Genomic DNA, 16,514 nt, shown 5'->3' on the forward strand with positions numbered 1-16,514 from the left:
AAAATTTGCCATCATTCTAAATTTCATTGTGCAAGCTGGCCATGCCTTCTTGAATTTGAAGAAACTGTACAACCCAGGTCCCTGTCAATTCAAACAGATAAGTTACCCCACTAATTAAAACCTCTATTAAGGAACTTAGAGAGGTGGAGGAGGGGAACCCATTGGAAGCATTTACTGTTTGGAAGGAAACGGAGCTGCTCCAAAGGGATCTAACTCTAGCGCCTGTTGCTGCTGGCTCTGTGCGCTCTGCACAATCAGTTCTGTGAAGGGTACTGCACCAAAGTCATCTGTTTTCAGCCCGTCACCACCATGAATGGCTCCGTGCAAGGAGCTCTGCCTAGGTCTACCAGCCACTACTACTGTGCCGTGATCCCCACGGTTGTCACCAAACCCCTGATGCTGTGGATGCCGCATCAAGTCCGGTGGGTGGAAGGGTTTGGCTCCGAAAGGATCCAGCAGACTCTCGTCTGTCTGCAGCGGGTTGGTTCGATCTTTGCTGTCAGTCAACGCAACGCTTATGTTCTCTTTGGAGTCCGAGATGGTCAGGAACTCGTTGCTGCTCTGCGAGTCCCTGCGGCCTGCTTTCTTGTGCCTGCGGGCTCTCTCAGGGGTGCGGTAGCTCGGTTTCAAAGCCTTCTTCGTGGTGGTTGGGGTGCCATGGTGGCGTTTCCCATTGCTCTTGGAGACCTCCTGTTTCATGCGCCTTTGGCGGGAAGAAAGTTTCTGCAGGTTACGCTGCTGCTTGACCTTCTGCTGCTGCTGCTGACTCCCTGTGATCTCTTCAAAAGGAACCAGCCCAAACAGGTCTTCCTTACTCCCACCAGTCTTGGGGAGAAGGGACGGCTGAAATGGGGTGCAGCCAAAAATATCAACACTCCGTGGAGAGGTGGGGGAGAGCAGAGGCTCAGTTCCCACCACCTGGCCATCTTGCTGAGACACCTTCTTGCTGAAGGGGGCTTTTGTGAAAACGTCAAAGTCATCCTGCTCTTGGTTGAGGCCGGGAAAAGCCATCTGGGAAGAGACATCTTTGTCCATCTTCTCTCTTGCCTGAGGCTGCAGAGTAAAAAACGGCACTGCCCCAAACACATCAAATTCTTGGCCAGTGTTCACCTTGGTGACAGTACTTGGCAACTCAGACAAGGGCGTATGCACTGAACTGGCTTCTTTGATTTCACCGCTGCCCACACCATCTCTGAACCTACCGCTTAGGAGCTCTTCCACAGATTTTTGCTTGGTACGATCGGAATCAGAGTCAGAACTTTGCTTCTCTTCCTCCTCTTCCTCCACCTCTTCCTCAGAGTCCATGAGGAGCGGCCGGTGGCCTAAATTCTCTGGTTCTGTATCATTGTCATCATTGAAGTCTCCATTCTCTCCTTGCAAGACTTCTTCATCCTCCTGTTCTTCTTCTTCCTCACTACTCTTGGGAGAAGGAGGATCAGATTCAAAATCACTCTCTGACTCATCGCCACTTTTTGTCACTTGTCCCTCTGCAGTTTTCCTCCCTGGCCGGGGATCTCTAAAAGCATGGCTCGGTTTTCCAGCCTTTGTTGGTGTCCCTAAGTTATTTCCTTGATTGCTGGCTGAGTTATCCACTTGTTTTCCAGGTGAACCTGCAGGTCCAAAAAAAAAAAATAAATGCAAACTTGAAATACACTCTTAGAATCAACACTTACTCCACACCTGCCATAGCCACACATACCAAGAGTCAATGCAAACATACAGTCTGCACTTACTGTGGGAAATGAGCTAAAATCAGATCTAATATTTCAAACAACACTCACAAAATTGATTAATAGTCAGACCTTCTAGCTTTACTCCTCAAGCAAAAGGTGTCTGGAAATCAATACTGGTATTTCGGGGGCATTGAAGAGGGACCAAAGGATACAGGTGATCTCTAGAGCCAGCTTTTCAAACACTCATTACACAGCTGCTCCTCTCCAGGGAAACAGGAGCCAGCATGCTTGAAATTTTTTTTTAAAAAAAAAGCAGACTACCTATTTCTTGAAGTGCTTCTGCTCTGACAAACTTATTGCTCTAGTCATGAAAACAGTCGAGCACGGTCAAAAGAAAAACATCTAGCAATTTCAGATAATTCACTTCTGATCTCGGGTACCGTTTTACAGCAACAACAGACCTCAGAGGGCTCTGCTCTGCTGCCCTACCAACCAGTCTGCTGTGCAGTTTCTGTATACCAGAAAGCAAATGCATCTTGTTGACAAACACATCCCTTAAGGTGCCTTTTGAAGAGGTTCTCCAAGACTGACCATTGTATTAAGGTTTTCACCATGGAGCCAGATACATGTGGCATATTCAATGTGGTTTCAAAAGGGAAACGAGTGCATGACACCCTGTTAGTCCCCAGCCTTTCCTCTCCCAAGCTTTCATAGCATGACACAATCCTACACAACATTCCCAAGATAATTCGGTTCCTCTAAGGTCTATGAAAATCAGGGACCAGGCGAGAGAGCAGCAGTTTGTTCCTGTCCAAGCTGCAGGGCAGATTACATGAGATCTCGATCTCTCTGTCCTGCCCTCGAGGGTACCAACTCCTTACACAAGCTGAAGGAGCGGGACTGGGAGAGCCTCTCACAGCCCCAGAGAGAGGGGGCCTTGGGGGTGTTTTGAGGCACACACAGGGAAACAGACAAGACAACAGCCCCTATGGGGAGATCGCAAGGTGATCGGCTAACATAACTATATGGAAATAGAGATGCAGAGACAAGGATGTTTTTCAACATGTGTCTTGGTTTGAAACACTCCCTCCCTCACCCCAATCAGGACCAAAACTGTAATTTGGACTCATAAACCCCACTGAGAGTTAGGCTTGATGGTCACTGCCATTTGGCATTTGAAAAGGTCTCCCCAAGTGCTCGCCCTTGGTTTCAGCAGAAACAGCCTCTCTCCATCAGGGCCTTCCTGACGAATAACACCAACAAAGCACACATCGCGATAGCAACACAGGACAGCTTTTACTTTTTTTTTTTTAAAGCAATACTTACCTTGGCACGTCAAACCTATGCTTAGAGAATGTCTTTTTCTCTAGTGACACTGAAGCTCCACATTCAGCCCCTTCTAACTTCTAGTGTGGCAATTCAGGCAAAAAAAAAAGCTATGGTTTTGACTTGAGAGAAGTGTTTTCTTGTTTGTTTCTAAATACGATCTGTCATCTCAGTTTCTCTGTGGGATGAAAATTTATCTATTTATTTTACTCCAACACCTTCATTCCTGAAAAAAAATCTGACAACTAGAGCTAAAAGAACAAATCACTGATGACTCTTTTGTGGGGTGCTTGGCTTAGAAATACTGGGAAGAATAAAAACTTCGCATCAGTAAACAAAACAGATGGCAAGGGCCCGCAGACCAGATAAGCCTGCATAGTGCCACCGGCACGGCACTCGTCAGGCTTACGCTAAACAACCTCCTCCCACATCGGAGCCCCGCTGCTGTGCAGAGATGTTTTCAGGAGCATAACTAACTGCTGCGTTTCTATTTGAAGAGAATGAGTAGGAGAAAAAGCAAAACACTTGGTCCCAGCTAGGGAAAGCATATTTGCTCTCGAGACGTCCCTTTCTCTAGGACACAGATCACGTGGGAGCCACGCTGCTTTAAGAATGTATAATTGAACATGTAACGCTAATAACAGCAATGATAATTATCTTTACAGGTACAGAGCAACTACCGAAAATTTGTGTGCACTACTTTGAAGTGAGGCTACGTTACAGTTCCTCCACGCTGAATATTACGTGAGTATGAGCCTTCAGGTGGGGACCAGAACAACAGCAAAACCAACTGCGTTTCTGTTTGTGCTAGCAAGGCCTCGGACTGACAGCCAGTTTTTGCTTGCCTAAAGGCCACGCTGAGCTCAGTTTTACCTGGCTAAGAACATCCATGTGCCCCACTGCACAGCCTTCACTACCGAGATACTGTGCAACAAATAGAGTACGGCCCGAGTGCTGGATACAAATTTCTGACATCTCTAGTATCTGACACAAACCTGGGGACAGGGGCTGCCCCTCATTAAAGCAACAATTAGCAAGCTCTATTCACAGCACTGCGCTAGACTCCTGACCCTCTCACCTAACCTAAATTAACACACCTTCTATTTACGGCTGTGTTAAACAACTACTGAAATTTAATAGCCTCAATGTGTTCACAGCATTTAAAAAGTTGGGGATGGACATGTGCACCAGCTATTTATCTGAAAAAAAAAAATCTTCAGCCCAAATCCAGCTCGTGACTCTCTTGTTCTTGTAACACACAAAATAATTTCTCAGGTAATTTCTTCTTTCACAAGGAAATTAGCATGCAACTTCCAGGCCAAGTCAGATTTTTTCTTTCTATGCTCCAGTTTAGGCTAGAATATTAAGTTTTACAAGAACAGTTTCTTCCTGTTAAGGAATTAATAGCCTATTTCTTCATCCAGTAGCCATTTTGCTCTTTTGCAATTACACTTAAAAGAACAATAAAAATTCTGCAGCAATACATTTTATGTATGGATTTAAAACCAAGATGACCAGAATGACTAAAAACATCAGGTGATTAGGGCTTTGAGCTGTTTCTTCTTTGCTTCTGGTATCAGATTGCTTCTTATCTACTGTAATTTTAAACACTACATATTTGCTTTACCCACTAAATTAGAATCTGGATTATTTGGCTGCTTACTTTAGATTTCCCATTGCACTATATAACCCCCGTCTTCCAAATCCTGCTGTTTCCAATACTTACTGGAACAGTAATACTAACATAAATGCAATTAGATTTAAAAGGAGAAGAAAAAGGAAATATTTCTAGGTTAAATGTTAACACCACTTACACAAGAGGAAACCCAAATCTTTTATGTATGTCAATATCCACAGGAGTTTACACTCTCAAGAAATTATTATACCTTTGTACATAATTTCCGTATGCAGAAAACAATTTATACAGTAATTTTTTTTTTAAAGACAAGAACTGAACCACAGAGTATCTAATATACCTGTCTTCCCAAAGGTTTAAGATAATTTCCATATGCAGAAAACAATGTATACAGTATTTTTTTTTTAAAGACAAGAACTGAACCACAGAGTATCTAATATACCTGTCTTCCCAAAAAGTTTAAGTATTCTTTGTTAATTGCTGCCACAGTCACACTCACTGGAAAACAAACTACAAAGGGCACTGACAACACAAAAAAAACCCCAACCCCTACCAACAGCTGCTGACTTGCTGAACATGCAACTCAAGCCAGAGGACCTTTAGCTCTCAGCAGCAGACCTCTCTGGACAGAACATACATCAAACGGGACTTGACAGTACATAGCAAAACACTTAAAGCAGTCTTCCAAACCATACTCAATGTATACCTACTGGCACACAAGCCATTCCAACATCTCTTAATAGACCCCTCTATGCCTGTTATTCTTGGTGACAACACAGCAAGTGATTTTGGGCATCAGTCATCCAGACAATCTAGTTTTTAAAGAATCTGTATTAGCATCCTAAATTTACTTTCTCAAGTCTAACAACTACCGCCTCTAGAAAAACTGTGATGAGTCAGGAACAATTCATTGAGCAATCCCACTTGCTGGAGATTCGCGTTCGATAGTAAATACAGAGACTGCGTGCACGCCGTGTACGAAGCTAGATGTTTTGTTCACATACTTCGAGCTCTGAACCACTCTTCAAGGACATGCTGAGCACATTACCTGTTGACAGAGGCAGAGACATGGAGGTGCCTGAATAGCTAGCAAGAGTACTGAAAATTTGAAGCACTTGTTTGTTTTTACAGTGCTTTCCACACAGCAACCTGTCTTGGCACTAGTTGGCTTTGTGGCCTCTTGTTCTACCAAGTGCAACGGGGCTAAGCCATCACATACAGAACATAGCACACAACACCCTTTTTGATGGCAGGAATGAAGAAGCACACAGGGAAAGGAAGCTTGAACCTGTGTATTTGTAAACGTCTGTCCCTGCACATGAGAAAACATTGTCTGAAATGTCTCCATTCTGAGGCCACTCAAAGATACTGCAAGCATGTTTATTTTTCCAGCCATAATATCATCACAGCACCACACAATTAACTGCCTATTAGCCCATCAGCTTCAAACCCCTCATTTCATTACAAATGATTTCTAAACAGGGTTTCTAAATTTCTAGCTCTTTAGCCCCAAGATTCCTCCTTACCTACCATCTCCTTGCCAGAGTTATGAATATTACTTCTTTATCACAGCAGGAGATTGATGTTAGTGCATTGTCTATAGACTCAGAATTATTAAAAAGACAATGAATTTTGCAGTGATTAGAAACTCACAAGCTACAGTAACAGCTCAGTATTATTAAAATTTCAGAACCAGCATGTATGACCCTACATGCACAACTTCAACAGGAAAGCAAGTGGCACACCTCAGACGAGGCTGGGAGCGGCAACTGCTCCTGCTCCAGCTCCGTAATTCTGAAGAAAGCACTTTTATTTCTGAAGTATTTCAAGAGTGGTGACCTCACTGCTCCCACATTTGTATCTTTCAGGAAAGATTAAGTATTTTGCTTTATTCTTCAGTTTGTGTTGAGGTGTAAACAGAGGCACCTGCTCCAAGCAGACATTAGTCTAAGACACTAGTCTTAAACACTTTATAGTCTAACACAGCCAAACCTCATGGAAGAAACTGTCTCTGCATGCACCTTCTCATCTGCAGTGTCTTTGGTTTAGTGCCAATAACAGGGAGAAATTGCAGGAGACTGGCATCAAAACCAAACCAAAGAAACAAAAATATCCTCCATCGAGCTATCATTTCTAAACCCATGACAGGAATATTTTGTTTTGTTTTTCTACACTACAGTTCCCTCTCTTTCACTCCTAAAGAAGTTAGCAAACCAAATCAATACAAGGAGCACTACAAATAGAAACAATGTCCTAAAAGGGAAAATTCCCCGGTTAATGACAATTTAATGCTCTGGCCAAAGAGATTTCAAAAATGAAGTGTTCTGTCATGTTGATTTCATGCAATCTTCTCAACCTAAACTGCTGCAGAGACTGTTCAGATAAGTATTTATAAAAAAATGCTGCAAAATGTTGAGTAGCATCTGTTTGTAATGTACTGTTCAGATTACTACACTTCTAATCAGGTTTGCATCTTGTAGGAGACAATTGTTCTTCGCTCAAATGCAAGCCAGGTGGAACATCTTTAATCATATAAGAAGATCCCAGTCTTCAAGGAAATTTTCTGTTCTGATGTTCTTTTTCGAGACATCCGATTATAAGAGGATGAATTCCCTCTAACAACTGCAGTAATTACATGCCTTCTGCTAGTTCATCATTTTAGGGTACTGCGGGGGTGGCGAAAGAGTGGGGCATAAGGGCTTTAAGCTTTCTTTGAATTGGAAACATACTGCCACCATCATTTCAGAACAATTTGCCACATGTCAGGCCCAAGGATTACCGGCATGCTGCAACTAAATCTGCACTATTTCTTTGACAACAGCCAGAGCAGCAGCTGCTGAACGCTGTAATGGGGATTTACACTGCTTGCCATCTTTATTTTCAAGAACAAAAATGGGAGAACAAAACACTTCTGCCTAGCATCTATTGCTTAGATATTCTTTCATATGATTAGTCTACAGGTTGTAGTGTGTTATTAAAAAAAGTGAGAGGTGACCATGATTGCTCTAAGATTTGACCAAAAAAAAAGAAATCACTGAATCATTTTGGAGAGAAAAAGCACGCCACCAGCACAGCCCACACATACCACTTATTCTTGTGACGTGTGAATAAGTTCAAGTTACTTTGGAAGTGTTAACTAGAAAAGCTAAAGTCTAAAGATTATCTTGATACAGGGAAAGATCCTGAACCTGCATTCAGCAATATCTGAAACCGTAGCCAAGGAAAGGTTATGGAATAACATAAGCCGCATTTTCAGTGAGTACAAATATTGATACAAATTTACTTTAATTGTAAAGTTACCTAAATCGGGAACACTGTACAACAGCCATATCAAGTTGCAGGTTTGGGTATCTTTTAATCAACAATTTAAGAACATCAATTGCTGAAGAAATGTGAACTGATAGCGTGAGCTGTTTTAGCGTTGTAGAAGAGGTTCGCTGAAGTCTTTTTGTTTCTCCTGTTCTCATATTTGTGATCTCTTGCCAAATTGTAGTGAGTTGTGTTTCACTTCAAACTCCAGGCGGCACAGTAGTCCAAGGGCTCCAAAGCCACGGTACAGAAACTTGCAGTGGTTTGAAAACGTGTTAGAAGCAGTATACAAAAAAAGTAACCAAATGAATAGTCATCACCCACATTTCTTCATGCCAGAAGAATGCACTTTTCTGCTGTTACATGGTGAATGCTAATAATTGGCTATTGCAGCAGAGTCCTTTCAGGGACATACTGTGTCCAAGTCTCCAGACGATTTCCACTGTACTGCTATCTGGCACGCAGCTGGCTGGTTTTCTGCCAGATCCACACAGCTGTGACTAGCGAGTTACACGCCACACCACAAAATTGCTCTTATTCCGAGACAGACACCTATAATGATCATTTAAAGACACTACCAAGTCTTTGAGTGCAGGAAGTCTGGAAGTCAAAAGGAAGCCGCTACCTAAACCTGCTTTTATCCCCAGCCTCTGCACAGTGAACGCAGTGACTGGGAAGGAGTTATCTACATATGTTAGGAAAAACAGCAGTAACTTGCCAAGAAGCATCATGTCTACTGTACACAAGATGAGCTTTACAAAGATTGAGTAGGACAGTTAAATAAACTACCTAAACTAGAGCCTTATCCCAATAAGACAAGCCAGAAGACAGTGCACTGATATTCTCCACAGGAGCAAAACATCTAGCAGACAACAACTCCACTTCTCTCACAGTCCATCCACATCATTTTGAGAGTTCACTCAAATCTTTTATTACTTCTTTGAGTTCCAGTATTAAGCCGAGGGAAGCAAAAGGCAATCTAGCCCAGTTTAACCCCAGAAAGAATTAGTGTAAACAAACATAAGATGCCAAAAGGCCACTGAGTACAACTCAATAGCAAACTGTACTATATTCATGACATTTACCTCTTATAATTTGAAGACAGCAAGAAGTCTGTGTCTCTTCTGAGCTTCTGAAACACTCAACTTCACGTTAAAAAAGGATGTTACAATACCAGTTAGTTAACACACACTTGAATCAAAAGCTTCCATTCCAAAACGCTGACTACAGGAGCCAATTTTTCCACTGTCACCATCCAGCATTTCAGGTATTCAGTAACCAAAATCTATTTTCCAAATGTTAGGTGCCTGTCCTAAATGCCCCATTACTGGCTATTCAACTGTGTTTTCTTCTCTCTTTTTCATAAAAAGTTTGTGATTGAGCACTGGAACACTTTCTCAAGCCAATTTTCTTTTCCAGACGTCCCAAGTTCTAAGCCATTACTATTTTCCACAAACATTTAGGCATAAAATAGCGTGTATAGCAAGTTTACATGTAGTACTTGTGAAAACACCTTTAAGAGGATATATACCAAGTGTGAGTAACACTTGTTTTCTTTTCTCTTTTTCATAAAAAGTTTGTGATGTTAGTTTTGTTTCTATCAGATTGAGCACTGGAATACTTTCTCAAGCCAATTTTCTTTTCCAGATGTCCCAAGTTCTAAGCCATTACTATTTTCCACAAACATTTAGGCATAAAATAGCGTGTATAGCAAGTTTACATGTAGTACTTGTGAAAACACCTTTAAGAGGATATATACCAAGTGTGAGTAACACTAAGTGCTTCTACACTGTTTTCCTATCAACTCTAAGACAAACCCAGTAATATGTTAGGTCATTTCACACCACTATTTGGCCTCTGCATAGCACATCAAGTGAAATACATGCTGTTGCTGGCTCTCCATTCCTGCCTGAGAAGAATAAGCACAGAAGCTCTGTCGGATAAGCAGCTTTAGCCTATCCAGTTCCAGGTTCTCCTTCCCAGTGATCCTTGCAGCAGCAGCAGCCTGAAATGCACTCAGCTCCACAGTGAAAATCCTGAGGGCTCACAACTCTCAGCAACCCATGGTCTTTTCCAGCGACGACAAAAGGTTTCAGATTGCAACCTCTGCATCTCCCTTGCCCTTGCAACACTTTCCCAGACACATGGAAACGTACCTGATAGCACTTATTTTGCTGGACTACCAGCACTTTATGTTAACAAGTTAAGTTAAGTCAAAAGACAATACATGATCTTCAGCTTCTTGCTGCTAGCTCAGATCAGATGATAGAAATCAGTTAAGCGTTTAGTCAAGTGCTGCTTTCAGCAGAGAACCCTTAAGTCTCCCAAACAAAAGTACTACTCCGGGTGACTCTACTCAGCTATGGTCCGTATACAACAATTATGAACCTATGTCACACAGAAAGAAAAGCAAAGCAGAAAAAGACCACAGTTTCAACTCAAAGTTTCTTAATACAGTAGAACACATCTTCAATAGGAGCTGCCACTTTGTAAGAAAGTAAAATTTTCTATTTTTATTTATTTTAAATAGTCTGTATTGGTAACACCAACATTTCATCTCATCGTAATTCAAGAAGTCAAAATTCGGTAGTCAGAAACCTGGGTGAACAGTGATAACACGCTCCATATTTGCCCTGTAGACACGTTACAATAAGGAAGTGAAATTTCTGCTCTAACTAGGTCAAGACAGTCTCTCACCCAAACAGCAAAACTGCGCTCAAAGTACTAAAACTCTGTTCCATTTTCTATTCAGTCACCTGCCCTTTGATGCTCCGAGTAAGGTACGCATGTTGTTTACTTCTCCGTTAAATCTTTCACAATCACAAGGAACAAATCAGAAAGAAATGTTAAGTACAAGAGGAAATCTAAGTATTAGGGATATTTGTCAATTTTGTCCTAGGAAGCCCTCAACTAGAAATAAAATATGTCTAAGTCAACACCATTCTCCTTTTCTTAGTCGTCTTACAACAGCTCATTTCAAGACATTTCTAAGAACAATTCCGTGGGGAAAACAAACCAGCTTTTAAAAGACGTATCTTCAGATTTCAAGATTTATCACATCAAATTTGTTTGCGAAGTGTAATTTCACACAGAATTAAAAATACCTTCCTTGAAATCAAGCCAGTATGTACACTTGTTTAAGTTCCAGTTACGAGTCAGCAGAAGAAAGGCTATTGATAAACGTATGATTTTTTTTTCCAATGACACAGATAACAGTGTTCACAATGAACTCAACATTCCTCAAGCAGTCTGTCTGTTCAGCCATGACTGAATTTGATTTTTTTTTCTCAAGCAGTCTGACCGTTCAGCCATGACTGAATTTGATTTTTTTTTTCTTAGTAGAAGGCATCTCCCCTTGTTTTTTAGTATGTCAAGAATTGAAGTTTGGATTCAAAGTAACACAATTAAAACATATGACATAATATAGCGAGGCCATTCATTACAATCTAAACTATATTATAACTACCTGAAAAACAGCAATGAGCAAATACATTTCTAAGACCTAAGGTGAGGAAAGAAAAAAAAAATCCCTAGACACATGGGTATGAATACTCAAGACAGGAGACAGCACCTGATAGTCACCATCTCAGATTAAGTGTAATTATTACTGTTCACTTTGCATATGAATTTAGGCTCACCTATAAAACAAAGCAACTTCTTTAATGAAGACTCTAGGGTAAATCCTTCCAAACTGCCACCTATAGAGCAAACATTTCTTCACTTATGAATTGCTTTCACATTTTTTTGAACTACTGAATATTAACAGGATGACAAAAGGTAAGCTTGTCCTTTCTGAATGAGCAGAACAAAAGGAGAAACTAAGAGCACAGCAACAGACCAAGCAGAATTAATTCAAGTCTTTCTAACAACAGGAGCAGACATGGATGCAGAGGTGTTTTTACAAATTGCCCTGCAGAATATGACAGTGTTACCCTGTTCACTCTTCACCATGTATAGTACAAGAGCACTTGTGAGCATTAAGCAGCCCTAGAAGATGACCTTCAGCAATGCAAGATGAAAGAGAAAGGAAACACGGATGCTAACTTAGATTGACCCCAAGTGATTTATTTTAAGGCATGTTATCTGAACTTCTGTAAGAATAGCTTTTAAAAGTCCTATCAAGGCACATTTATCACACAAGCATTCTCAAAACTTAGGTAGGCACCTAAGAGGCTCCATAAGTAACTGAAGCTCTTTTTACCATTTAACTGTCATGTAGGTTTTACTTTGCCACAGGTACCAAAAAATTATTAAAAAGTGCTGATCAAGCAAATGTTAAACTGGTGATTAAGTTGTATAATGACGCAATTTCACACTCACAGTCAAAGTTCACATACAATGTTATTTTTACTTCCATCCAAGCTAAAAATAGCCAAAGCTGAACTGAAACACAGTAACGAATCCCCCCCTCCCCTCCAAATATACAGATAACATAAGGTATTTTGTTTGTTTTGCCTCACTATGCACTAAATGCAGCAGAAGCTTACAACCTTAACTTGGCTGGGGAACTGAACTAAAGAAGCAGCATGAGTTGGAAGCAGACTACAGGGAAGTAGCAAACTTTCATCTTAGCAAGTAATTTGCCTTTAGCAAAAGCACTTCTGCTTCTACGCAAGTGATTCACACTGCGCTGGTCCAATGTATCTGCACTGTGAAGACTACATAGTCTGTATGCTGTACAAGTAACCAGGAATTGGATGCAGAAGTAGTTTTTAATTGGAGGTAATCAACATATTAAAAAAAAAAAAATCTCTTCAACCCATGAAGGCAGCCAACACTTTTATCATTCTTTGGTCATTTAACCAGATGTACATTCTTCAACACTTACAGAGAGAGAGAAAGCAAGTTGTACGTATGTATACATATACATATGAGGTAGTGATGTTACAGATGTAACTTGCCTGGGTGAGAAATGAAAGGAACAGAACCAAAGGGATCTTCAGGAAGGTTTTTCTGTGGAGCAGAATGTGGCTCCACATTCTTATCTGAAGATGCTCTCCTGTCCACCAGCCTGTCTGTAAAAAACAAAATGAAACAGAACAAAAAATAAAATAAAATAAAAATGGCAGGTCTTAGGCCTAGGTAAAGAGATCTACTGTATGGGGTGAGGGAGGGATATACTCTTGATTATGGGGTTTTTTTAATGTTGTAAAGATACCCTACATCTTTAATTCATACTGCTTGATCATTCAGGAAAATTAATCTGCACAAACCTATTGTTAATCCCCTTGTACCACCAAAAGCTGCATGTATTTGGTGCTGGAATGCTTTAAATGAGGATCTCTCTTATATGTTATATGTAGCTTATGTGCTCTGTAATAGAAACTACTAGTCCTCTGTGCTCTTGAGGTTTTGAAGTTAGAATCACTATGCTTATCTAAAACACAAAATCATTCTTTTTATCCAAGTTTTGGCCAGCCTTTGCCACAAAAGGAGAAAATTTGACAATCAGAGCAAAATAGCTGGGAGTACTTTTTATTAAAAAATCTAAGATCCGTTAGCAATTAAAAACAATTTGAGTGTCATAGAAAAATGTAGTGTCTGTTTTGCATAGTCTTCAACCCTTAGGAGACTGATTTTTTTTTTTCTTTCTTTTTAAGAGAGATATACAAAAGGTTTTTAACACAGCAAAAATTCAAAGCACTAGCAATGGTAAATACAAGGTTTTCTGTCTAAGCTCTTATTCTACTATTACTGCCAACTTAAGATCCAGCCCAACCACCACACTGCAACTCAGGAGGGTCCAAGCAAGGCCCATCAGCCACTTAACAGTACCATGGTGACAAGATGTCCCACCTTACCTAACATCCTGCACCCTCTATGCAGAAAACACAGCATTTTGTTTTCCCCTTTTTCACAGCAAGCAGTTGCTCCTCCAAACAATTTGCAGCACAACCTTCTTGACAACTTGCCACTGCAGAGATGCAGCTGAACTGTGCCTTAATTATGTATCAAGCTACCCGCACATATCCTATTCAGTCCTTCAATACAGCGATTGGGCAGCTTTATCAAGACAACCACCAGGGACTAGACAGCAAACTAAGCTACTTCAGACAGATGCATGTTAACCCTGTGTACAAAGCCCAAGAGTTTTGACATTACATGCCAGTTTTCACAGACAAGTGTTCTGTTTGTATTCAAGTGTCGGTAATGTGAATTGCCTTACTCTTTCCTACTGTTAGACTCTCCAAAGAAATACAAGTGGGAGTCGTTCCATTACAGGCAACCCCCACTCAAAATATAATCCCAAGTGGGGGCTCCTAGTACAGGAGACTAAGCAGTTGCTCTCACCTCAACATATACACATTGAAATAGGCAGAGACTAACAGACCTGAATAAAATTACCCTACCATGACACAGCAATGCAGAAGAGAATACTAGCCAAGATGCACAAAAGACTAGCAGCTGTGTTTCATACCATTGGCTTTGAGCCTTGAAGACAAACAACTGCCAAGCATCATATCCAACAGCAGTACTTACTCCTGATTCTGAACAGTCATACTCACATTGCTTTCTCTCCTCAGGGAGAAAGAGTTTGGCTTTGGGTTTTGGTTTTTTGGGGGGTTTAGGTTAGTTTGATGGGGTTTTTGCAGGAGGGGTATGCAGGCTGGTGGTGTTTTACTTTGTTGGGTTTTTTGTTTGGGGTTTTTTGAGTTTTGTCTTAGAAGCAAAGTGTGTGACCTTCAACTTGCATCTTTCTAAATGCAGTCTGAGTGAGGGATGCTTTGTTCTATTATCCCTACTAGTGTCTTGCCTCCAGAGAAAAACCAGTTGACTGCTGCACAGTCTGCAGGCAACCAAACTCTAGAGTAACTTTTAAGGGTGCAACAACTTGAACGACTCTTTGGAGACTCCCTGCAAATGCTGGCATGCAAGACTATGCAAGTTCAAGCCCCTAGATGATGATCAGATCTCCCAGTTTCAGCATCAGGGCTACAGATAGCAGAAAGCAAAATGGATCGAAATGCTAAGCATGCAAGAAAAACTAGGTTAAGCGAGTAAATACAAGGTTTCAACTCCTCCGCAGCACCTAGGCATATATATTCTGGGACAAATTTCCCTGGAAAATAAAGTTTAAAATTTGGCAGTTCATCAAATCTAAGGCTACTGGAAAAGGACGAGCCATTTTTCCAGTCTTCTGAGGCACAAGTGTAATTTGTCCACCTTGGAACAAGATCCACTTCTCTTTATCAGAGAGCGTTCGAGAGAAAAGAGACAGCGATGGTTTCTCCAGCTTCACACAAGCAGAAGTAGATTCAGTGGGACTGTCAGTATTGGACTTCATTGTGCTTCAGATGCAACTTCCTTAAAATAAAGATCCAAGTTTATTTTCCTTCAGTGAATAATCATACAAATGCAGCCCAGACTGCTGCCAGAGACACGATCATGCACCACGTGGCACAGTAGACCCTTCCATAGAAAAGTACAGTTATTTAAAACCACGAACAAGGAATCCAGCTGTTTCCGTTCAAGTGACAGGCCCAAGAATCCTCAGGAGACAGCGCTCTCGGGACTTTCTGAAGTATGAGAAGCACTTGTGCACAAGGAAAGCCTGGTAAGAACCACAGCTCTTTCTTGCACAGATGGCCTAGGTAGTTCCTTCATACTGTACGTACTGCAAAGGAGACGGGCATGGAGCTTTGCAGGCTTCGCACCCATAGGCGTCTCTGTTGAAGCACCAAGATGATTCTGAGCCTAACAAGAACCTTTGTGCGATTTAGTGTGAAGGCTGCACTGGTATTTTTTCCCAGCGAGAAAAGTGACTCCTCTTCTTGGCTCCCAATTCTGCACAGATTATTAAGTGGTTACAGAAGCTCTTTGTAAGAAATTAATTTCTTCACAACGTTGTCAGAATCTCAGCATAATGTGTTGCTTCTGGACCATCATTAATACCAATGATGACGACAACAACACAGAAACAGTGTACACAAGAACCAGCAATTCCACCCTGTGACACTCTATCAAAGTTCTCCGCAAATGTGCTCAGTTCAGAAATCTTCATTCAATTGCACATTACATTTTACTGCAACTGTAATCTTTTTACCACAAAAACTTTCACAAAGTGAAGCAAGGTACTCTGTTCTATGAATTAACTCCCTTTTTAAAGGAAAAGGGATTAATCATCACAGCAATAACCATCACTACATACACTATGACATTAAGCTACTAAATGCATGAAATCGAACTGTAATGTTAGCCTGACAAATTATGATGACATCTTGATCCTCTAACAAAGGCTGCCTATATTTAATTACTTGTGTATTACCATCCTGAACACAACAGCTTTAAAAAATATTTGACAGATTTAAAAATATTTTTAGTTTATGAATAAAGCATCAACTCAACAATACAAGCCAGGCTTTTGGAAGTGGAATGAAAGGATGCTACTCAGCACCATGCAACATCACAAAAAGACAAACTTACATAACACTGTACATGAGTTATGAAGTACGGGACAGCAACCGGGTTTAGTAACAGAAAAAATAACAGTTTATGAAACCTGTATTATTCAATTCTGTTTCCTCTAGAAGGCAAAAATGACTCACAGTAAACTCAAAAATTGAGCAAAA

The 16,514-nt window shown here is 40.9% G+C and overlaps 1 protein-coding gene across 1 annotated transcript in view; it reads right to left on the reverse strand.

Moving 5' to 3' along the window:
- Positions 1–171: 171 nt before the first annotated feature.
- Positions 172–16,514, reverse strand: part of BMP2K (BMP2 inducible kinase) — a 36,954-nt gene continuing 20,611 nt past the window's right edge. The window contains exons 14-15 of the mRNA XM_009697346.1: positions 12,846–12,959; positions 172–1,610 (exon numbers count right to left, since the gene is read on the reverse strand). Of these exons, the coding sequence (XP_009695648.1) occupies positions 172–1,610; positions 12,846–12,959 (1,553 nt within the window). The remainder of the gene's footprint in view (positions 1,611–12,845; positions 12,960–16,514) is intronic.

This window comes from Cariama cristata, unplaced genomic scaffold (genome assembly GCF_000690535.1).
Source record: "Cariama cristata isolate BGI_N322 unplaced genomic scaffold, ASM69053v1 scaffold9323, whole genome shotgun sequence".
In the NCBI taxonomy this organism is placed as follows: Eukaryota; Metazoa; Chordata; class Aves; order Cariamiformes; family Cariamidae; genus Cariama; species Cariama cristata.